At 40.1% G+C, this 25,787-nt stretch overlaps 1 protein-coding gene across 1 annotated transcript; it reads right to left on the bottom strand.

Annotated features, from left to right (window-relative positions):
* Positions 1-428: 428 nt before the first annotated feature.
* Positions 429-14,050, bottom strand: LOC142501716 (pancreatic triacylglycerol lipase-like). The gene is made up of 13 exons (XM_075611998.1): positions 13,994-14,050; positions 12,575-12,623; positions 11,864-12,018; positions 9,343-9,468; positions 7,815-7,949; positions 7,156-7,264; positions 5,955-6,074; positions 5,474-5,593; positions 5,211-5,329; positions 4,869-4,995; positions 2,063-2,174; positions 1,637-1,804; positions 429-546 (listed from the first exon to the last, which is right to left on the bottom strand). Exons 1-13 carry the CDS (start codon positions 14,003-14,005, stop codon positions 483-485), a joined length of 1,416 nt encoding a protein of 471 aa, XP_075468113.1. The 5' UTR covers positions 14,006-14,050; the 3' UTR covers positions 429-482.
* Between the last annotated feature and the right edge of the window lie 11,737 nt (positions 14,051-25,787).

Genomic DNA, 25,787 nt, shown 5'->3' with positions numbered 1-25,787 from the left:
AAAGGTCTCTGCTGACAGTCCTGATGAGTGACACATTATTGCAATTCAATAGGCCAGGGGTGGCCAACTCCAGTCCTCAAGGGCCACCTACAGGTCAGGTTTTTAGGACATCCCTGCTTCAGCACAGGTGGATCAGTCATAACTGAGTCACTGATTGAGGCCCCTATGCTGAAGAAGGGATATCCCTAATACCTGGCCTGTTGGTGGCCCTTGAGGACTTGAGTTGGCCATCCCAGCAACATGCTTTTTTACATGGTACAGTTACAGGACTACAGACATGAAAAATCCCCAGCCAGGATGTACAGTAGAATTCGGTTATTCTAGGTTACTTTGGGTGCAACATGTTTCATTATGTAAGGAGATGGGGCAAAGCCAGTGGAATGGGAAACACACGGAACAGAAAAACAAGACACTATGGTAACAAACAGTGCGCATTACTAATCTTTATTCCAAACCAGGAAACAGTTTATTTTGTAGCCATTTTAACAAGGGTTAAGGGTCTGTAGGATTTCCTCTCTCACGGTCCCACTGGCACAGAATTTATTTCTGAAAATAAAAGTTACAAAAATAGTTGATTTAAAAGAAACTCTCATAAATAGGGTGTTTACGTTTTAAAGCTGAGATGCACTAAGCTCTATTGGGATATTTACCCTAACATTAACCTAATTGACCGTCAGGTTAATAGTAACGCCTATCCACTAAAGAGAATAACGTTCGCCCAGTGCTAAAGCCATACAATAGCATATGGTTATTTTGTTTCCGGACGTTACAGCTAATGATATGCACATGCGGCATTCCTCCTAACATAGCATATACACTATAGGTCGTTCTGGGTAACGCAAGGAATTAACACAAAGGTTATTTACTGTACGTCACACCTACAGATGCCATTACTTCCATCCACACCCTGAAATATAGGTTACTTCTAGGTAAGACATGCTAAAAGCCAGGTTAGGTTGGAAATGTGTGTAAAGTAAAATTACAATTCTATTATTATATTAGTGTGTCATTCTGATAAAAGGCCACTATTCCTAGTAACACATAGTAATCTATTAGTGTCAACTATATGTAATGAACTTAATATAGAAAAAGACACTGACAGAATTGTTGAACAGAAGTAATATTTCTGGCTCTACATTTGGAAAACATGAAAAAAGACCATTTACACATCAAAAAATCATAATTAAAAACTCATCAATTAGACAGGTAGACAAGTGGAGAAAACAGTAATTTTTCTAAATCCAATCAGAGAATAGGAATTTGCAAACCTAACAGCTCCCACATTAGCTTTTGGTTGATTCCCATTTGGGACATTATTTATACACGACAAATTTTAAACCAACTAAAATAACTTCCTCTACCCATTATTATCTCTTATGCCAGGGGTGGCCAACCCCAGTCCTCAAGGGCCACCAGTTCAGGGTGTAAGGATATCCCTGCTTCAGCACAGGTGGCTCAATCACTGGCTCAGTCTTTGACTGAGCAACCTGTGCTGAAGCAGGGCTATCCTGAAAACCTGATTTGTTGGTGGCCATTGAGGACTGGAGTTGGCCACCTTTGTCTTAGGTGTGGGAGAACGTGTTTAAAAATGAACACACGACATTTGGTGAGATTGCGGTTTGTGAAGCATACATACGTCTTTCCATCTTTCCCATATTGCACAGTCACAGTCTGGGCACCCAGTTTGGGTAGAAGAGGGTTGAGGATATTGTTGTTCCAGACAAATTTCACTTTATTAAGGGGTCCAACATCTGTCTCCACGTCAATGAAAGCCGTATATGTGCTGTCTGTTTGGATGTATCCACTTTGTATAAGAAAATACACGAAAGATACAGGTAATGTGTGAAGCCATACAATACATCCCGGACATGATCATATGGTAACAATGAACCCCTTTGCATAATCTTAAAGTCAAAATGCCTTTGAAAACTACTGCAATAGACATTTCTGGAGTGTCCCACTAAAAAAAGAGGACAATCTGTTCAGTTTTATGTGGACGGTTTATAGAAAACACCACGTTCCCTTCATATACTGTATGCCACGTGGGCCTGTGTTCACCTACTTGAAGATTTGATATTGCCGGGTGTTTCCTTTACTTCCATATAAGGACACGTGGAAATAACCTTGAGTGTTCAATGTCCCGGCTACTTGCACAGCCACCTTGTATCTCCAGCCTACACACACAGGAAATCAATTAGTCATAAGATGAAATGATAAAACCCCAATTGGTTTTTTTTTTTCTCATGAACTTACAGCAGGGGTGGGGAACTCCAGTCCTTAAGGGCCACCAACAGGTCAGTTTTTATGGATATCCCTGCTTCAGCACAGTTGGCTCATTCAGAAGCCTGATGAAGGGGCCAGGAGGCTTTCAAACGTTGCTCTATTTTGCACATATAATAGTGTGTATCTGCTAACTGTTCCTTCTCCTGTGTATTTTTTGTATTGCTGCTGTTTTTTTGTGGATACATTAAAGAAGAAACTTGGTGAGACCAAAAAGAAACCGTGAGTCTATCATTTTCTCTTAGTTATTTTTGAGTGCTGATCCAGTATGGTTTTCGATAGTTGGAAGCAGGGGCGTAGCTATCGCCCGGGGGCCCGCACTCTCGGGGGGGCCGCTCTCTCCCCCCCAACCCCCTGTAGAGACAGATTGGGGGAGATGGTATGCGGTGACTGGCCCCCGGTATTAAAGGATAAGCTGGTAGAAGAATCTACACAAGAGGCAGAGCAGGACGGCAGGGGAGGAGCACTCTCTAGCAGTCTGACCCGGAAGTCTTTCTTACTTCCGGTGTCTGCTTCCACAGAGCAACTCCTAACTCCTCTACCCGCTACTCCTCTGATCATCATCTCCGCTCACCAAAGGTAGGCATGGGAGATACAGCTGAGAGAGAGAGAGAGAGAGAGAGAGAGAGAGAGAGAGAGAGAGAGAGAGAGAGAGAGAGAGAGCTGAGGGAAGAGAGAGAGAGAAAGCTGATGGGGGAGAGAGAGCTGAGGGGAGAGAGAGAGCTGAGGGGGGAAAGAGAAGGAGAGGGAGAGCTGAGGGGAGAGAGAGAGAGCTGAGGGGGAGAGAGAGAGCTGAGGGGGAGAGAGAGCTGAGGGGGGAGAGAGAGAGCTGAGGGGGGAGAGAGAGAGCTGAGGGGGGGAGAGAGAGAGCTGGGGAGGGAGAAAGTGAGGGAGAGCTGAGGGGAGAGAGAGAGAGAGCTGAGGGGGAGAGAGAGAGCTGAGGGGGGGGGAGAGCTGAGGGGTGAGAGAGAGCTGAGGAGGGAGAGAGAGAGAGCTGAGGGGGGGAGAGAGAGAGAACAGAGGGGGGAGAAAGAGAGCTGAGGGGGAGAGAGAGAGCTGAGGGGGAGAGAGAGAGCTGAGGGGGGAGAGAGAGATCTGAAGGGGGGAGAGAGAGATCTGAAGGGGGGAGAGAGAGAGCGGGAGAGGGAGAGGGGGAGAGATAGAGTAAAAATGAATGAATCAGGGAGAAGAAGAAAAAAATTACAGTCAGTATTAATATTAATGGGGCCCTGAATTATTTTGCCTGGGGGCCCGTACATGTCTACTGTAGCTACACCACTGGTTGGCAGCATCCAGCGGGATAGAGGCAGGGTCCTAGCACCTCCTATCTGAATTATATAACACAGACTGAGTGCAAGTCTGTTATATTTTTCAATCATTCCAACTAAGCAACTGATTGAGCCATCTGTGCTGAAGCAGGCACTGATTGAGTCCCCTGTGGTGAAGCAGGGATATCCTGAAAACCTGACCTTGAGGATTGGAGTTGGCCACCCCTGACCTACAGTATCTACACTGCCTTGTGTTAAGTTAGCACTACGTTGCGTTAACCTCCAATAACCTGGCTTTTACAATGTCTTACCTAGAGGTAACCTATATTTCAGAGTGTGGATGGAAGTAATGGCATCTGTAGGTATGACGTACAGCAAATAACCTTTGTGTTAATTCCTTGCGTTACCCAGAACGGCCTTTAGTGTATATGCTATGTTAGGGGGAATGCCGCATGTGCATATCATTAGCTGTAACGTCCGGAAACAAAATAACCATATGCTATTGTATGGCTGTAGCACTGGGCGAACGTTATTCTCTTTAGTGGATAGGCGTTACTATTAACCTGACGGTCATTTAGGTTAATGTTAGGGTAAATAGCCCAATAGAGTTTAGTGCATCTCAGCTTTAAAACGTAAACACCCTATTTATGAGAGTTTCTTTTAAATCAACTCTTTTTGTAACTTTTATTTTAAAAACCATGCATATTGTACGTTTGCACTAACATCTACTATCCACAGGGACAATAAAACATGGTGGCAAAATGGCAATTTTAACAATTAGGGGGTTATTTCTGTTTGACTATTTTAACACATTTTATGGACATATGAGATAAACAAGCTGGAGATATTTAGGGGGTTATTTATCAAAATGTATTGGATGCAAAACTAGGTCAAAACATAGCACAGTGTTTATCAAAGAAGGGGATTTCCATGTTTATGTCCCTTTGATGTATCTGGGGCAGCTTCTTTGCAACTGTTTGGCCCTAGTTTTATAGATGGGAGACTTTGAGGATTCCTCTTTATAGCATACAATGGTTATATACCCACAGTATGTATATCTCATACTTCCATATGTTTATATTAAAAATAGCAAAACACCATTTCATATCTTGAAACCTACAGTATCAGTATTATTACCCAACCATAGGATCCTCATTTCTAGTTCAAGGATAGGAGCGATTTTTACCCCAGCAACAACTGAATAATCTAGGTATATTCTATATACAGTAGGAAGTGGTAACACATAAAACATTAATACAGTAGGTCCAGATTTTTAAAAAAAAAGCACAATATCATTGATAGGTTTCATAGGAAACGTACGTGAAAAGTCCTTTCCATCTGCAGTATTCAAGTAAAATTTTTGGCTGCTTGATGTAACCCCAGGAAAGGTATCGGCATAATGTCCCATTAGAGGACATCCACCACTGGGACATGGGAATCCACTACCCTGGGGAATGAAAAAAAATAGTTTTTTTGTGTTACCAGAAAACAAAGTATTCAGCAACCTACAGTTAATGTGTATTCCACTATTCATTGTAACCTTCCAAAATGCAGAATGAGGACCCATGAAATAGGAGCTGTGTCATAGGACAATGAGCTATGTACAGCAATTATGGGTTACTTTATCCACCACGGCTCCTTTGGTTGGATTGCATTTCTTACTGATTTGAATGAGCTGTATGAAGAACTGGGGAAACCGACGAAGCCATCACGACTGATGATACTATCAGAATAATATTTGTAGCTCCGAAGGTGATTACATGCCACAAAGTCACGGGTTCCTGGAAAGACAAATGGACAAGTGGAAAGGATCACATTTTCATTACAAGTGAAAATGATGACATAACTCCTTCTCTGCCTTCTCCAGTAACTAGGAGTGCGGAGGATACATTCAGGGCATTTACACTTTGGGAAGGTCCAATTACCTTGCCAAATTCCATCAATGTCCACAATTTGGGAGATGATGTTTTTCTTGCATCCTGGCATTTCTTCTCCTCCATTTGGAAAGAATTCCAGATGACCGACTAATTGGCTGGTTCCTAAACCTGAATAATAAGCACATGATAACATGGAATGAGGAGCGATTCAGTGCGTAATAACACTCACTCTGTAAACAATGACACCGCGTTAGAAGCAGGGGAGCCTGGTTCAAATCCCAGTGTCAGCTCCTTGTCAACTTGGACAAGTCACTTTATCTCCCCGTCCCTCAGGCACCAAAATCATTGATTGTACGCTCATCTGGCCAGGGACTGTGTCTGTAAACATTATATGTGTACACTGTCAGCACTATACAAGAAAACAATATTCTTATTATTAATGATTTGTAGTGTGACAAACGTGTATACAAACCATAGTACATATTTACACTTAGTTACAGGCTAGTAATTTCTGAAATACATACAGTACCTATATTGGGAATCAGTGGGGCTGCATCTGTGTGAATTACATCAACAAAAGCAGCATCAGATGGATCCAACCTAACATCGGTTGGGGTTCCCTGGAAGTAAGGCTCAGCTGGATCCAAACCTGTGTGAATTTTTTTTGTTAATGTTTTACTGCAAACATACACATAACAACATATAAAGTTGTACATTTCCCACACACACACACACACACACACACACACACACATATATATAATGTTATATATATATATGTATGATGCCGTTTCACGAAATCAGCAGACAGCACTCAGGTAATTAATCATATGTATTGAAACGAAGCATGAAAAAATTCAATTTAACTTAACAAATTTACCTGAGTGCTGTCTGCTGATTTTGTGGAAATGGTATCGTACATTTTGTTATTACTTAATGGGACATGCACCAACCTTAATTAAAAGGCTATTGGAGTGCCGACTGCTTGGATATATATATATATATATATATATATATACTGTATATATATATATATATATATATTGCCACATGCTCATTGTTTTCTGTTGGAAAACCAAGTAATTATTCCTTTGATGCAAGAGGCAGAAACATGCTCCTCTCTCACTCACTCCTGTGATGACCTTTTTCCTGCCTGCAAAGCAGATTTGAAGCCACATCCCTCCTCCCTCCTCCTCCAGGACTTTACATTGGATAGACACTCACGTCAAGACTAGAGGCCCTAAACCCATAGAGAAGGAAAAAGGGCCACACTCTCTTGCCAAAGTGTAAATACTTAATGCACAAACAAATCAAATATATATTTCCACATTAATTATAAGACGCACATCCATTCATTATACTTGCAAGCTACCTCTAAGATGCAATTCTTTCATTGAACGGTAAAGGTTTTGGGCCAACAACAATATCCTGTGTGTTCCTTAGTTGGCCATTCTATAAACAAACTCTCTGATCAGGACCAGGTGGGATACATGCAGGTAAAGAAAACACCTGAGTGACAAACACTTCCCCATCTAGAAGCCCCTAAGAAATTCAACTGGCTGAATGTGGGATTTCACCTATAAAACTTTGCTTTTTCCCCTTAATGTTTGGCTTCTACTCTGTGTATTGAGGACCGTTTTTTTCCTCATGTAACCTGGTTGCAATTATACAGAGCACCTTAAAGCATCCTTCATACACTTCTGTGCTCTGTTTCTGGGATTCTGTCCTACCCGTTATTCTGGCAATACCGCGCCTCCTCTTCCCAACCTCTCCAGCAGCGTGGGATCCCAAACTGTGACCAATGACGTGTACGTTAGAAGGAGAGTAGCCAAAATTTTTCTAAAAAAATAAATTGCAGAGGGAAAATAATGGGGGGAAAAAGATGGGAAATGGCACATTAATGTCTTATTATGAACTACAATCTTAGGTTTGTTTCGGAAAGCACTGGAATAGTATATAGTCCGTTCCATACAATAATTAACCACGTTATAACAGACCTAAAGAGTTGTAAGAATGGTGATGCTTCTCAAAAAAAAAAAACGCAAAAATAATCCTCATCTTGGTACAGTAAAATCAGGAGTAATTCCATTATTTTCAGTTGTAAACGTCCCACTATAGATTAAAGACCAATGCAAACTCTGTAAGCTTTTGCAGATCACTTTAGATTCCTGTTCTATGGTCCCAAATACAAGACTGCAAAACTAAGTTTTTAGGCACATATTTACTAAGCAGTGCTCTGCCATAATACACCGTTCCGTGGATTAACTTGAATAGGGTACAAGGTGTCTCCTGGGACCTTTCAGTAAAGACAGCCGGGGGGTGGAGGGGGGAGGGTGGGGAATGTCCTCTCTTCTCTCTCGTGATTTCCACATATATACGTTTTACATACTGAAAGGGTGTCAATAAAATAGGCCACTTCTGCCCCCACGACGCGGATATTGTTTGATGCCTGTGAATAGAGCGTACGGGATCCACCACTCCAGTCAATGCAAAAACAGTTCACATCTTCCACTTGTAACATCCTCTGAAAAAATAAACAAAGTATAAAAACAGTAAATCTATTGCCCCTGAGTTTGAGGAAAAGAGAGTTTCTTCTTGGTTTGGATTGATAGGGACAGGGGTCTAATGATCCAAGTTTCCAAACTGCAGGCAGGAAACCTTCCCCAGATCTGCTAAGGGAAAAAGCTCCCAAGGAGATCCCTTTGTAATAACCCGGGGCTGGAATGTGCACCAGTGTCACAGGAGATTGTCAATAATAAGATGGCCCTATAAGAGCTGTGCATCAACGTCTCCAGCAAAAGTGAGCACAACCAATTGTATCAGGTTTATCAAACTAAAACATCAGGAATGATACAGTGCAGTTTTTTTTTTGCTGCATCTTTGCCCTACATTTGTAGTTGAAAGACGTTGATACAGATGTAACCATCTGTGTGTCAAGTGTAAAACTGTACTTTATAAATAAAAATAAACATTTGAAGTAATTTGGCAAATATGACACTCAGACACAGTGAGTCGAGATATATTTCCTAGGGTTTGTACAGTAGCAATTTGCACTAAGCTTCAATTAATCAATGTTTTTATACCCAAGGGTTTCTCTGCACAACCAGCTTGAATATCAATAACACAGTATACATTTAATATATATATATATATATATATATATATATATATATATATATATATATTTACAGGAAATGTATAGATACCATCTGTAAGAGTATGCTAGAACCAGGGTGGTTTGTGATTCAATGAGATACAGTCTGACGTTTTGGACTAAAGACTCACAAATCTCTATGTCCAAACTTTATCATAGTTTTCACAATAAATAGCAGAATTGCATAAATATAAAAGAATGAAGGGGTTTGAAAGCAAACAAACGTCTGTGACATCATCACAAGGGTGAAGAAATTAAAATGGCAGTGGGTCGGACACATCACAAGAAGAACTGACCATCGTTGGACAAAAATGGTACTCAACTTTATTCCAAGGGAAATGAAAAAACCAAGACGATGACCAAAAGCAAGATTGGAGGAACAAATCAGGAAATGTGGATAAAAGAGGCTGAAATCGCAGTACCTGGAAAATCCTTGGGGAGGCTTCATCCAGCAGTGGGGAGACAAGGACTGATGATGATGATATATATGTGTGAAGTAAGTATACAGTATAGTGTGAGGTGGAGAGACATAGATCAAGAGAAGAATGTAGACTGCGTGTGGGAGACTTCTTGGAAATTAGGTCTGACATGTAGACAGGAGTGGTGTTGTGTATAGCCTTGTGCTTACCTACAAGTGTCTTGATTTTGACTTTGTAGGGCATGGCTAATCAAATGTAGCAATATAGCTATATATGCATTGTATAGAGTTTGAGAATAAAAAGTCTGTTTTTTGGGAGCCCATCCATAGTTTGTTTTCCATTACCTTGCACATATCTATCAGCCAGCTCTCCTCCCCTTTGTCAATGAATCCATGTATAATGAAACGGCTTTTTCTGCTGGTCCTGAAATTCGATGCAGAAATTGTGGAAGGATTTAAAGCACTGATCTCCTGTGGTACACAAAGAAATGGTTAGGAAGAAGATAGTGCTCATCCCCTTTTTTTTTTAGTATAGTGAAAAGTGGGGGGAACACAATTAATGCAAACAGAAAAGGAAAAAAATCTGCGCTATTAATATCTGTAGAGACAAACTGGGTTGCCAAACTTGATCTCTGGGTCAGCAAATGAAACTCACATCCAGATAGGAAATCTAAAAACAGAAAGTGGAAGCCCTGCCCCCATAGTGCGATCAAATGTTATATTCAATAGACATGATCACAATGATGATAGTGCAACAGAGCACTGAGAAAAGATCAAAAATAGCAGATAAAAACAAAGTAACAAATCCAGCCACAAAACTAACAAGATATTGCCCTTACTAGACAACAACAGAACCAAGTTCCATAAATCGATGCTACCAGGACTTGGTTACATGCAACCGTCAGTACCGAGACTGATGTGCAGACATATGTAGTCTCTATTAAGATTGCTTGAAGAGGGAACTGTCAACGCAGCATGGATTGAGTAAAATAATACTTGAAGCAAGGTGAGGTGTGTAAATAAATGCCCTGGTTGATAATACAGATGACCGCTAATAAAAGAGCCCACTCTGGTTCTCTTCCTATTGGACTACCTCCCTAGAGCTTTAACACCCCTGCAGTGTCAATAATAACATTCTCCTTTATTAACAACATGTGGTGAGGAGATAAGTAGTACTCACAGTCCGTTGCTGGTCCTTCTTGATTGGCGTGCCTCACGTTGTGTAGATATGCAGGAAACCAGTGAGAAAAAAACGGAGCACAGCAGCAGCAAAAAAACGCAGCTACAATTTGGAGACTACATAAAAATGACTTTAATATGAAAGTGACAATATGGCACAGGCAGAGTAAGAATACTAACGCGTTTCACGCTTATTACAGCGCTTCATCTGACGTGTTTTTTCTCACTGGATTTATTGCCCTTAGTATATGCCACTAGATCAGAAGTATAGTAGCAGTGTCTTTTAGAGCCCTCCCGGGAGAAACTACCAGCTGAACTCTGATGGAATCCTGGAGCAGCATCTTTGCGTTCTGTGTCTCAGGGGAGGTATCTAGCCAAACTGCGAATTGCGTGAAAGTCCATCCCAACGCGTTTCGTTGTCTAGCAACTTCATCACGGATCCGTGATGCAATATCTTCTTTTTGTTGCTGGATTTGTTACTTTGTTTTTATCTGCTATTTTTTAAAACTTCTCAGTGCTCTGTTGCACTATGATCCTTGTATTCATTTCTAATAAATATAACATTTGATCGCACTACGAGGGCATGCATTTCCTTTTGGTTTTGAACACAATTAATGTATCCACTTTTACAGATGTGGGAATGTCTTCAAAAGTGCTTTGCAAAATGTTTATTGTATTTGATGTAAATTACACTTTTTGCAGAAATGTCCCAAAAATTAAAACAATTGGTCATATATAAAAGGCCAGATGACCTTACACTTTGACTTTTAAGTCTTCGCAAATTGTTTAAACAAAGCTTAATGATATCTGCGGGGCAAAAAAAGAGCACATTTCGCTGGGTTCGAATGTGCTAATTTAGCATGTCTCTTTTCTCTTCCGTTCATCTGGATGGAAGCAGCGTGCTCATCTCACCACATTAATTTGGAGCCTCATAAAGAAGACTTGAAGATTGTTTAAAGTATCTGCGATTATTTTCACTGGAATAAAGGAGACTTTACAGGTTAATTACTTACTTAACACTGTGGTTTCTGGGGTTAATAATATAATGATTTTATGTGTCTGGTTATTTTCCCCAACTAGTTCTGGATTTCAACTTTATTTTTTCTATAAGGGATGCCAAATAGATTTCTGAATTTGGCAACTTCTGCACTATGGAGTAGCAGAAATAAAGAAAAAAAACGATAATTTACCCGATAAACTCTTTGCAGGGTTTATTGAATTTGGGGGGTAATAGATACGAAGGCAGTCCCTTTCAATGGAGAATAAATTGCTTTTTTCCCCAATGTTGCTCTGGATATCTCTATTGTCCCTTTATTACAGTAAATTAAGAGAAGGCGGATTTAGCATGTTTTCCAATGGTTTTACAAAAAAAGTGCTGAAGCTACAGTACCTCTCCAGGGTAGCTTTATTAGAGCCCTTAATACAGGGGTGGCCAACTCCAGTCCTCAAGGGTCATCAATAGGTCACGTTTTCATCCTTGCTTCAGCAAAGGTGGCTGAATCAGTGGCTCAGTCAATGACAGTACATGTGGCTCTTCAGCATGGGGGGTGGGCTTCGACTGAGCCACTGACTTAGCCCCCTGTGCTGAAGCAGGGTTATCCTGAAAACTTGACCTGTTGGTGGCCCTTGAGGACTGGAGTTGGCCACCCCTGCATTAATACTTTTAGTAAGTAACTAGAAGACTTACTTGAAAGTTATTAGGATTGTCTTTAGTGTACATCAGGAAGCGAGTATTGATCTTTTCCGGTGACCAAGGTAACTGTGCTATTGGCCTCTCCACTGTTCCAGCCCATGGGACATTGTCCGAGAAACATCCAATTCTTGAATAGCAGACTTCTCCCCCTGGGGAACGGGTCACATAGGCAGGGGCACATTTGTCATTCTATATAACGTGACTCTTTCACACTGGTCCAAAGGCAAGTGACATAAAGTTATGTTGCGGGGACTTAACAAGGAGACCACATTTACAACAAGCTCTTCCTTTAATTTAATGGGAACTGAAACTGAAGGCTTATAAACAGAAAAGAAGTACTACTTAGACAGGACTGTCCAACTCTATCCATCAAGGGCCACTAACAGGTTAGGTTTTAAGGATATACCTGCTTCAGGACAGATGGCTCAGTCAAAATGACTGAGCCACTGATTGAGTCACCTGTGCTGAAGCAGGGATAACCTGAAAACCTGACCTGTTGTTGGCCCTTGAGGACTAGAGTTGGCCACTCCTGACTTAGAACATCTGAGTAACCAATCAAACTGCACCCAGGCATATTGCAGCTACTGTACATGCACATCTGTCACCTCCTACAGAATGCAGTGGCCCTCTTACTTATACACTCATGTCACAATTAGACTATACTATACACAAAGTAATACTATCTATAAACATGAAGTTCCTCACCTTTCACACTCGCTACTAGGAAGATAACTGTTGTCAAAATGCCAAACATCTGGAAATAGAGAACACAATTTGTATCATACATATAAAAAAGAACTTTGAAGATTACCCATTAGCACTTACTGTTGCGTTAACTTAAGTTAGAGCATCACTACATCACCAACGACTTCTGTGGATCTGGGTGTTAATGTCTATCCAGATGTGGGAAGCTGTATCAGACGTACTGTACACAATCGTAGCAAGCTCAAACCCCAGTATTATATTTCTATATTTAATAATGCCAACTGGGGCGTTACTGGGAAAGGGATCTCAAATTTACAACAGTAAATAAAGAAGCCCCAATATGACAAATTATTTAGTTAACTCATATATATGTTTATTTATAAAATGTGTTACCAGGAACTAATACATTGAGTGTTACCTCTCGTTTTCAAGTACGTCCTGGGTACAGAGTTATGATGACAAAAACTTTTTTACATTAAGTAAACCGGTTATACATTACAGTATGTATAAAGACATTGCATAAACAATTTAACATATTTTGTCTTTTAGGCGTATGAAAGTGTCTCTCTAGGTCTAAACCACACCTTTAAAAACCACTGCTGCAAGCGCCTGAAAATGAATGACACTATCTGTTGCACTACCTCTTTCATCATCAGTTTAACAAGAAGCATTAGGGAGAGTTTCTAAGCACCAGCATTTGCTTAATGTGTGATTAATATTACAAATGCTTTGTTGGCTTCCCTGTCACTGCTAATTAACTGATTGAAACTCTGCACAGAGAACATTTGGCATTTGAGCATAATAAGGCTACAATAATAAACAAATAAGATTTACTGTACCAACATTGCACAAGTTAGCATTAAGGAGAATACAGAACTCAAATCAAGAATACTCATTTGGGAAAAACACTATTTCTTGTGGTCGAGAAAAAGATTAGTATTCAATCCAGCAAACACAAAATCAAATGACCGTTTTGCATTTGTTGCTTTCAATAAGTATCATGTTGGAAAGGGGTTCTCAACTCCAGTTCTCAAGACCCCCCTAACAACAAGTCAGATTTTAAGGATATCCCTGCTTCAGCACAGGTGGCTCAGTCAAAGTCTTGAGGACTGTAGTTGAGAACCCCTGATGTAAGACATTTGATGTTAATGCAACTAAATCCTAATTTCCTGTTAGAGGTGATAACCCGTGTACACCTGACAACAACTTCAAAGCTACACATGAAAATATATGAAATACTCAAGAAATATAAGGTATGGATTGGAGCAGGTTGGGGAATGGATACAGTGTCTCTATGCTTTCACTGCATGGTACATGGCATCATCCACACAAAATAGGCTTTTAAAATATATTATGGATTGCATGGTCACTTTTGGAAGAGTTGTAATTTAGAATAATTTAGCGCTAGAAATTACTTACCATGTAATTCATTCCACAGCAGCTTCTCTCTCTGAACTGGTGCCAGTCAGAGTATCAGCACTGAAATACACCTGCCAAATGGGAGGGGGGAGTCATATCTAGCCAAAGGTTCATTAGCATGCTCTGTGCCACAGAAATGGGAATCGCATGGTAGTTTAGTGGCTCTCAAATCGTGGTCCGTGAAACCCTTTAAAGTTTTTTTTCTTTCATATTCCTGCAGTCGTGAGGTTTTATTCATGAGAGGATGAGCTTTATAGTCAGGTCCAGTGTTTTTGAAAGCTGTGTTATAGTGACTGTATATATTGATGACACAGCCCATATGGCGGTCCTCCAAAGTTATTGTTCACAAATCAGTGGTCTACAATGAGGAAAGAGTGAGAGTCGCAGCACATTCGGCAAACTTTAACTTGCGTTATTAACGCATCCGATAAAGACGCATTAATCATGTGCGTTACCTAAAGCTAATGGAAATCTTGTTATAAATATTGAGAAATGTTACATTTTAACACTTAACTTTTTCAATTATTTATAGTGTCCTGACTTTGCTTGTTTTAATTGTACATTAATAAAAATGAAGTATTAATTATTGTTGTATGCATGGATATACATTATTGTACACCTATACATTAGTCATTATTACATTATATACCATATTACTGCACAAAAAATATCACCAATCACTACAAACCATACTACAGTTCATAATGTGCTCCAGACATTTATATAATCCCTAATATTTATATTTGTAGCACATTAAACTTTTTGGAATTAAAGGGTTAAGTCCTATACTCATTACATTGCTTTTAGGCAATTCCAGAAATAGCTCAATAATAATTAGGGACTGGATTTTATTTTTCTTTCATTTTATTAATTTAACCAAATGTTTCTTTTCAATATATTCTTTTAAATTTATTTTGAGAGTTCAGTGTCTTTTTTTGCATGGTTGAAATAGCCCATTAATGAGGGAAAAGGCACGTTTTCTGGTGCAACACTGTATGCTGTTCTGATGTCTTGAAATAAAACATCCATTATACTAACCCAAATAGCACATTTTGCAGTATTAATTTTCAGTAAACACAGTCTTTTTTTTCTAATTTGATGCAGTGAGACACCATATGGTTCGAACACAGGAGAATACAAGGTCAGAGATATTTTTCCAGTAAACTGATTCTAAATTTGATTAAAAGGCCATGGGTAAATAAACAAAGACTGCGATAAACCAAGGACACCCATGTAATCTGCTAAATTACTGCCTCAGAAAACAAACTAAATAAGAATGTATAGAACTCTCCTAATCAAACCTGCCAGAAAAACATTTTGGTTCATAGTCATATAATTGATTATTAGAAGAAAATAATTAGTATAGAAGGGAGAAGAGATCTCGGTTATAGCAGCAAGGAAAGTAGAATTGAAAGATCAGTACGAGACTCGCCTTCTTTTCTCAGCATGTTAATGATTCTTCAAAGCATGAACAAGGTTGAGACCCCTTTACAATCCTGCGTGGTTATTACCAATACTATGGGAAAGGTTAAATAGCCAACGGTACATAGTTACATAAAGTAGTAGATGAGGTTGAAAAAAGACATACGTCCATCAAGTTCAATCTATGCTAAATTTAGATAACAGATACTTTATCCTATATCTATACTTATTTATTGATCCAGAGGAAGGCAAACAAAAAAACCCCAGTGTCGTATGATCCAATGATATCTCATAAGGGGAAAAATAAATTCCTTCCTGACTCCAAGAATTGGCAATTGGATTACTCCCTGGATCAACACCCTTCCCATGTTTACTTATTTGGTATATCCCTGTAAACCTTTCCTTTCTAAAAAGATGTCTAACCTTTTTTTTGAACAAATCCATTGTATCTGCCATCACAGTCTCCATGGGTAATGAATTCCACATTTTAACTGCCCTTACTGTAAAGAACCCTTTCTTTTGTTGCTGGTGAAATCTCCTTTTCTCCAACCCAAAGGGATGCCCCTGAGTCCTTTGTACTGCACTTGGGAGGAATAGTTATTTTGAAAGCTCCTTGTACTATCCCCGAATATATTTGTAAATAGTTATCATATCCTCTCTTAGATGCCTCTTTTCTAATGTAAATAAATTAATTTAGCTAGCCTCTCCTCATAAATTAGATTGTCCATCCCCTTTATTAATTTGGTGGCTCTTCTCTGCAATCTATCTAGTTCGTAATGCCTTTTCTAAGGAGGGGTGCCCACAATTGTACTCCATATTCAAGGTGTGGTCTTACTAATGCTTTGTAAAGAGGCATAATCATTTTTACTTCCCTTCCATCCATTGCCCGTTTAATGCAAGATAAGATCTTGTTTGCCTTTGCAGCTACCGCATGACTTTGGGCACTATTGCTAAACCTGCTGATAAATCCTTCTCTATCAAAGACTCCTCCAATTTATCCCCATTTAGTTTGTAAGTCCCCTGTTTATTCTTGCTTCCCAAATGCATAACCTTACATGTATCTGTATTAAACCTCATCTGCCATTTTCCTGCCCAAGTTACCCGTCTTTCCCAGTCCTTCTGGAGAGAAATTACATCATGCTCTGATTCTACTACTTTACACAATTAAGTATCATCAGCAAAGATGGAGACTTTGCTCTTGATGCCAACCTTAAGGTCATTAATAAACAAGTTAAAAAGCAGGGGTCCCAGTACCGATCCTTGAGGTACTCCACTCACGATCTTAACCCAACCTGAAAAAGTTCCAATTATGACAACCCTCTGTTGTCTATCCTTCAACCAGTTTTCAATCCAGGTGCATATATTTTTACTGAGTCCAATTTGCTTTATTTTTACACCAACTTCTTGTGCGGAACCGTATCAAAAGCCATTGCAAAATCTAAATAGACCACATAAACTGCATTACCCTGATATAAATTCCTACTTACCTCCTCAAAGAAACAAGTAATGTTAGTTTGACATGATCTATCCTTCATAAAACCATGTTGTCTTTTACTAATAATTTTGTTCTCCATTAGGTATTCCTAAATACTATCCCATATTAAACCTTCAAGTAGTTTCCCTACTATTGAAGTCAGGCTTACAGGTCTGTAATTCCCCAGTTGTGATCTAGCTCCCTTTTTAAATATAAGCACCACATCTGCTTTACGTCAATCTTGTGGTACTGAGCCTGTGGAAATGGAGTCCTTGAATATTAAATGTAATGGTTTGGCTATTACTGAACTTAACTCCTTGAGAACTCTTGGATGTATGCCATCGTGGCCAGGTGCCTTATTTACTTTAATTTTTTCAAGCTGCCTATGAACTTCTTCAGTTAACCAATTGTTTTCATTAATGTGGAGGTTATGGCTTCCTCCTGCGGCACTACAATTGAAATTGATTCTTCCCTGGTAAACACAGAGGCAAAGAATTTGTTTAATACCTCTGCTTTTTCCTTATATCCAATAATCTGCCTGCCCATCTCACACAGAAAGGGTCCTATATTTTATTTTCTCATTTTTTTTTTGTTATTAAGGTACTTAAATAACTTTTTAGGGTTGACCTTACTATTGCAATCCTTTTTCATTATCCATTTTTGCTAATTTGATTGGCTTTTGCATTTTTTGTTACATTCCTTATAATTCTGATATGATGCCTCCATTCCTTCTGATTTAAATAATCTAAACAACTGCCTCTTCTTTTCCATTTCCTCCCCTACCTGTTTATTTAGCCACATTGGTTTTGACTTATTTTTTTATACTTATAGTATTACCCAAAAGGTATACACTGTGTGATTTTCTAACAATGTTTTAAAGACTGACCATTTATCTTCTACACTTTTCCCTGCAAAAACATCATCCAAATATATTTCTTGTAGATTAGTCCTCAGTTTATTAAAATATGCCTTTCTAAAGTTTAAGGTCTTTGTTGAACCCAAGTAATCTGTTTTTGATCATTTATTTCAAATGAGACTATGTTATAATCACTGCTACCCAAATGTTCCAGGACTTGAATATTTGCTATTAGATCTACATTGTTTGATATTACTAAATCCAGTATTGCCCCTCTCCTGGTTGGTTCCTCGATTATTTAAGTCATATAATTGTCTTTAAGCACCCCCAAAAAAAGTTTCCTTTTGTTGTAATGCTAATCTCATTGCCCCAGTCTATGTCTGGATAATTAAAATCCCCCATTATGCAAACATGACCTCGTTTTGTTGTTTTCTCCATTTGCAAAAGTATTTAGCTTCCTCAATCTCACAGATATTTGGTGGTTTATACTGTAACATATCCCTACAATTTGTTTCTTTATACTTTTACCTCCACTGCTAATTTTCTATCCACAAGGTCTCTACATTTTCATAATTCCCTTAGTAAACATCTTCCCTTACAATAGGTTTTAGATCCGGTTTAACATAATGTATAAACATACTCCACCTCCTCTTCTATTTTCCCGATCCTTCCGAAAAAGGGAATAACCCTCTAAATGAACTGCCCAGTCATGTTTCAGTCATGCCTTTGATATCATACTGCTCCCTTGCAGCTATTAATTCAAGCTCCCCCATTTTATCTGTCCCCCATTTTTTTTTTAAGCTTGTACTATTATCTTTTCTGTTCCTTCCTTTCTGCGCCAGCTTGGTTTAGTCTTTAGAAGTTTTCTAGTATTACAGTATCTGAATTTACTATGGGTGTTTCGTTGCTTGTCAAACTCGCACTTGCCCCCATTCTACCTTCATAACCCCTTGTTTCCTCATCTACTTAATTTAGTTCATTACAGTATCTATTTAATTCCCCTCCCCCCAACCATAACATACCATATGTTCCATAACTTATTATATGTCCTATAACATATTATATTCCCATAACATGGCAATAGTGTAGTTCAGGAAGCCCAGAAATATACAGTATGTGGAATATAAAGAGAAAGGCATACATACTGTAGTGCAAACATGTCTCTATTCCAAAATAGTATGTATTTAGAGTTTTAGTAAGTTGACGATTCCACAACTCGCATGGCCCAGTGAGATCTGAAAACGGCAAAAGGATATCCCCCCGTCCACCTACGTTTCCCCTGGGTCTTTTAGAGGTAGTCGAAATGTGTGAGGCCCCCTCAGCTGGTACTCAGAAGGAAAATCTCCCCAGATGTGTCACGGTGTGTATCCAGCAAATATGGATAATTGCACAGAAATATGGTGTAAAAATAAGTTTAGAGATAAAACAAATTCAAAACAATTCTGCACTTACATAGTCATCAGTGCTAGTTGGCTCCAACAGGGCAAAGATCAGTGACGCAATGGCACGACGTTTCTCTGATGGCTGCAGCTATGGGAATCCCCACTTCCTGACCGGCTTCCAAGCTGCAGCGTCAGCTGACTTGGAACCATGTGACGTCGCTACGGTGGCTGCCTGGTAACTTTCTGGAGCTCTGGATAGAACTGTCACGGCTTATTACAACCCGTTTTATAAACAAATGCTTCCTCAGGCTCCTCACGGTTACCTGAGGAAACAATTGTTTGCGAAACGAGTTGCTGTACATAATAAAAAAGAAACTACAGTAAATATTGCCTGATGTATTCCTGTAAATCAGAAGTGGCTAACTCCAGTCCTCAAGGGACACCAATGGGTCAGGTCTTCAGGATATCCCTGCTTCAGCACATGTGATGCAGTCTTCGACTGAGCCACTGATTGAGCCACCCATGCCTTAGATGTTGGTTGCAAACGTGCAACATTTTTTATTAACTCAACTTATCTTTATCTGCATTTCAAAAATACATCTTTCTGAAAAAGTGAACCTATAATGTGATGTTAGAACCTAGTTATTCTTTCCTTAGATCTTCAGTACTTCATTAGTTATATTAGTATGTGGTATTTAATCACAAACAAAGCCAGGTAGGCTGTATGCCACTAACATGACTTACAGATCACCTTATAGGATGAGAAACAACCCAGGACACATAGTTGTTCTGTTTGTTATCTAGTTAGGGCAATTATTGGATGTGTACAATAATAAAGGATATAACATTTTGTAATCTGCTAGATTACATCTTTCTGCTTATGCCAACTATTCGCAAGAATAAAATCTGCAATGCCAGTGACCCAAGTGTAAACTTTGGTTGCCAAGCGGCCCTTAATATGCCTGAGATTACTGGAGTTCAAGGTGCTCAGCCTTATACAGTTATATAATAGCAGATAAATTCCAAAACACACAGTCATACATGATAATCACTTATCTTGTGTGCAGAGTCACGTTCCAATCGCCTAACTCATATTGAAAAGCTAAGTTTCCTTGGCAAGGTAACAAGGGGTTGGATAGTAACTGAGCTCTGAAACATTCTCATACTGTATGAAGGTTATCTTGGAGTATGTGACCCCTCTTCAGCATTAAACCCTGTATATTTGGCCCTTATGAAATAATGTCTTGTGCAGTTTTGTTACACTATGTCTAAGATTTTGTAGATCCTTCTGTAGTTTGTTAGTTCAGTGTCTCCCCTTGCAAAAGAAAGTATTGAGGGGAAAACAATAGGAACTTTATAATTATGGACAGCATGAACAAGTAGCCCCATGTACCCTTGAGGAAGGGGGAGAAAGAAGGGGTTAAGGCCTCAGGGTAGGAAGTAAGGGGCTAAGTGTTATATTGGTCAGAGTAAGGGTCTGGCCTTGGGGGGTGTATAAGGGGAAGGAAGTAGTCAATCATTCTCATTCCTGCTTGTGGCACCAGAATCCCTTGACTTTCCATGCCCCTGAATTGCCAGTCACTTTCTGCTGCTGGAATGCAGGCTGCTGGAACAGAACATGAAGAGGGAGCCCTGCTCTGTTCAGGGACTAGGCAAAGCCAGATGATGACAAGGCTTCCTAAGGGATTGTCCTCTGGGAGAGCAAAGAGGAGGAGAGACCCCCCTGAAAAATGGAGGGCAAAGCAGTCCAAACCACCACCCCCTCCTTCCCCCATGAGGCTTGAGGGCTATGTGAGGGAGAGAAGATATGGGAGGAATTAGTAATTTTAAGGGGAGGAGGTGTGACGGAGCAGCCTTTAGGCGAGGTCAGTAAGACGCTTAGACAGATGGTTAAGATTAATTGCAATGTACTCCTCAATGAATTTCTCATTATGTCATTTGGCCTTTGCATTGCCCCAGCAGCATTCCAGGACTTTGTTAATTACATTTTCATGGATCTCCTGGATAAATACGTCATTGTCTACGTTGACGAAATCCTAATCTTCTCCAAGTCCGTACAAGAAAACCTGGGTCATGTTAAACAGGTACTTCCACGCCTACGAGAGAACCGCCTTTTCGCTAAGTTGGAGAAGTGTCCGTTCCATCAGACCACAAAGGCCTTTTTAGGATGTATTATCTCTGATACTGGCCTTGCCATGGATCCTGCCAAGGTGAAAGCGGTCTTGGATTGGCCTCACCCCACGACTCTGAAAGCTGTACAATGCTTCTTGGGCTTTGCCAACTACTACTGAAGATTCATACAAAACTTCTCCTCTGTAGTAGCGCCCATTACGGCCTTAACTCAGAAAGGTGCTAATGCTGCCTTTTGGCCCCCAGCGACCGATCATGCATTAGAGAGCCTTCGTGTCAGCTCTGGTCCTCGTGCACCCAGATCCTGGGTTACTCTTCACCCTTGAAGTGGACACATCTGACTTCGGGGCCAGAGCAGTATTGTCCCAGAGGAAGTCACCTCAGGCCAAACTTTACCCATGCGCCTTCACTAAGAAATTCTCTGCTGCCGAACAAAACTATGATGTACTGTAGGCAATCGGGAGCTCCTGGCCATCAAAATTACCTTAGAGGAATGGAGGCACCAGCTTGAAGGCACGGAAAGCTCAGACACCATACTGACAGATCACAACAATCTCCTGTACATTGAGGGTGCTCACCGGTTGGGGTCACAACAAGCACGATGGTCACTTTTTTTTTCTCGGTTTAACTTTATTATTTCATATCTAAAAGGCTCGAAGAACGTGAAGTCAGATGCCATCTCCTGTTAATTCCTGGTGGAAGACAAAGCTGAAGACTAAGAGGAGACTATACTCCCTCCAGCGTGCATAATATCCACAAACACCTTCGATTCCTTGGAAAACATCGTTCAAGGTTAGTCCAATATTCCTGAGGGTCTCGTGGTCCAAGAAGGCCGCATTTTTCCCCGCACCTGCATATCGTAGGAAAGTGCTGGAGTGGGATCACTCCTCCAAGAGCTCTGGACACCCAGGTACCAGGAGAACCATCAACCTGTTGGAATGGACCTTTTGGTGGCTGGGAATGCGGAGGGAGATCATAGTTTGTCACCGCATACTCTACATGTGCTCAAAGTAAGACTCCCCGCAACAGACCCACTGGATTTCTCCAACCCCTTCCGATTCCAGATCGTCCATGGACCCACCTATCCATGGATTTTATTGTTGAACTTCCTACATCCAAAAGGTATGAATACCATCCTGATGGTAGTGGACCGTTTCTCACAGCAAGCTCACTTTATTCCCTTCAACGGCCTACCTAACTCTCCCAAACTTTCAGAAGTTTTCGTCGGGGACATTTTTCGTCTCCATGGGGTTCCTCAGGTTATTGTGCCTGATCAGGGGGTCCCAATTTATTTCTAAATTCTGGCGGGGCTTTTGCAAGCAATTGGGGATTTCTCTCCATTTTTCATCAGGCTATCATCCCCAGACCAATGGTCAAACTGAACGCACTAACCAATCATTAGAACAATTTATTCAATGTTATGTTTCCAATACCCAGGACAACTGGACAGATCTTCTACCTTGGGCCACGTTTTCGCACAACAATTTATGGAGTGTCAACAAGGGACATTTTTTATCAATTATGGCTTTCACCCTTCAGTCCTTCCCACTACAGGACCCAGAGATAGACCTAGATAGCTTGACAGTTTTCCAAAGGAATCTCTACCTGAAAGTCCTGGGCCCAATGATCCATATAGCGGTATGTGCAGGGGGCCTAATATTCCCAAGAAATAAGAACTTGGTATAGTGTTGATCTACTGTAAGACCCCACTGATAGCTTATTTTTCTACATAATTGTTCAAATACAGAACATTCTGGGAAGGACCCACCCGGGGACAATTGCCTAAGATAGTGGGAAAGAGTATCTCTGGCAAAAATCATGAAAATTGAATAATTTGCCGTTTAGAAGCTTATCTCCCATGTCTCTGACTTCCCTGACCTTCCATTCATCATACATACTAGAAAACCACCCCAGTCCAAAATCAGGGTTATCAAAAATAGGGTGCATCTCGAAGGAGTTGAAGATAGTTGATAGTAGTTTTTAACCTTATACCAAATTTGAAAAGAGAATTTTATTACTGCCGAATCAAAAAGATCTGGTTTGGAACTCTTTATTGACCTATTATTCCACATAAGGGCCGAGAGTGCTGCAGAGCTATTAAATATATTTTCTAAATCTACCCACAGATATTGAATTTCTTCAGAATGCCAAAAAACTATCTGTTTCAAATGGGAGGCTAGATAATATTTCATGATATGAGGGACCGCAAGACTCTCTCTTTCTCTGGATGCAAGCATGACTGATCTCATTTGTTATATAAACGGCATGATTTTATTCTGTAAATCACTCAAATATTTTATCGGAATAGCAACTGTTAATGTCTGGAAACAGTAGAGCAGTTTCAGGAGACATTCATCTTAACTGATATAATACGACCTATCCAGGAAATTTGGTGACCAATCTAGAGTCAAGATGAAAAGTGAAAAGCTCTGGGTAATTATGTTTATAAAGAGAATGATAGTTTTTTTGTGAGAAAAATCCCTAAGTGTTTCAATTTACATTGTTCCAGTGATGATTGAAATTTAATTTGATTCATTTTACTTCAATAGCTGATAAAGTTAAATGTAGAGCCTCTGACTTGGCCAAATTAATTTTATAACCTGAGCACAGACCAAACCTAGAGAGCTCATCTTGTAGGTTGGGAAAAGAAGTCAGAGGGTTAGAGATTGTCAAAATAATATCGTCACCAAACCGATGTAATTTAACATTTTCCTGGCTGATCTTGATACCTTGAATATTAGAATTTTCCCTGATTTTGATTGCGAACAGTTCAATTGTCAGCGCAAAAAGTAAGGGAGATAGTGGGCAAACCTGCCTGGTACCATTGCTGATCTTAATTTGATATAGCTACCTCCTGACATTTTGTGTGTAGCTGCAGGAGTGTCGTATAAGGCATGGACCCCATTTAAAAATGGCCCGGGGAAGCTGAACCCCAGCATAGTTCTATCTAGAAAATCCCACTTAATTCTATCGAACGCTTTTTCGGTGTCTAAGCTCAATAACTTTGCTTTGGATTTAGAAAACTAAACAATCAATTATATTAATAATCTTGCGCGTGTTGTCTGAGGCTTGATACTTATTTATAAAACCTACCTGGTCATTGTGAATTAGGCGGGTCAAAATTGGGTTTAATCTATTCACCAGAATTTTACTACTGCACATATTAAATCTGTATTGAGAAGTGAAATTGGCCTATAACTTGTGCCACTCAAAGGATCTTACTAGGGTTCGGATGGTTGACATGTTTTTCCAATAAAGAGAGATACCGTCCAGATTTACATATGGCTTTCAGTTCTTGGGTGGTAGTGTGGTCCGATGTGGTGGCAAGGCAGGTATAGCAGGGAGCAAGGTATGTCAGGGCTGTGGAGAGAAGATGGAGGAGGCTGAATAAAGGGTGGCCAATTTTGTTGTGAGTCTGGGGAGGACATCTCTCAGTTATAGGAATCTGGAGGGGCAATGGTCAATTTTGCATAGGGAGGATGGGGTTCATCTATCAGACATAGCCCTAGACATTTTTAATAGGTGTCTCAAAGAGTGGTTGGCCAATGCTCTGGGTTTGTTGGGGTTTACCAGGATTGCATATTGTAAGGGTGGATCCGTGATCTAGTGGAGATAAGGTGGGGAAGGTGTTGCTCAGCAGTGGTTATGGTGCCCGGTCTGGTCATATCCTTCCAATTTGTCCAGTGGTATTTTATATATCTCTTGCTGGGCTGATAACGGATGGTGGGTTTGGGCATCTTCATTATGAAGGTGGTTTAAAATAATCCTGGGTGTGAGCAATCTGAAGCTGCTGGTATGGGGGGATGTTATTTTAATAAAACCTGTGGCCATTTTACCCCAACCTGGAGTCTGTGTTTAATTGGCTTGGGTATTGGGGACCAGGAGTAACTCGAGCCGTCCTAACGTCAAGTGAAAAACTATTGTCCTATTATAGGAAATTACATTTCTGCAACAAAGCTGAGAAAGCCCTGTTTGCCTCTCGTGTAACTGCTGACCTAATCTTAAGTTATTTGTTGATTTTACTTTTTTTAATATGTAGATTGCAATACATCATGAAAGAAACATTTGGGGATCCCCTTTAAGCAGTGAAAGAGTAAACCAGATTAAAGCACTGTAGAACCCATTTACACTCTTGTTCTTAAGCAAGTTCAAATATCTCAAACACACCATGTTCAAACCGAAAATACAAATATATAAAATGTTAAGCCAGGGGTTCTCAACTACAGTCTCAAGACCCCCCAACAGGTCAGTTTTTAAGGATATCCCTGCTTCAGCACAGGTTGCTCTGTTGAAGAGTGAGCCACTGATTGAGTCCCCTGTGCTGAAGCAGGGATATCCTGAAATCCTGGCCTGTTGGGGGGTGTTGACTGTTGGAGTTTAGAACCCCTGGATTAAACAGTGGGCATCAAATGTCATGTCTTCATTACACTTTTGCTATTAATTAAGCCTATCAAGCATAGTTGATCTGTGATATTGGTTTTCTGAGAAGAGGGTAACTAGACTTTCATGTAACTTTTTCATTACCACCTT

The sequence above is a fragment of the Ascaphus truei genome, chromosome 8 (assembly GCF_040206685.1).
Source record: "Ascaphus truei isolate aAscTru1 chromosome 8, aAscTru1.hap1, whole genome shotgun sequence".
In the NCBI taxonomy this organism is placed as follows: domain Eukaryota; kingdom Metazoa; phylum Chordata; class Amphibia; order Anura; family Ascaphidae; genus Ascaphus; species Ascaphus truei.
The sequence above is the reverse complement of the archived record's forward strand: the minus strand, read 5'-3'. Positions and strand labels throughout refer to the sequence as shown.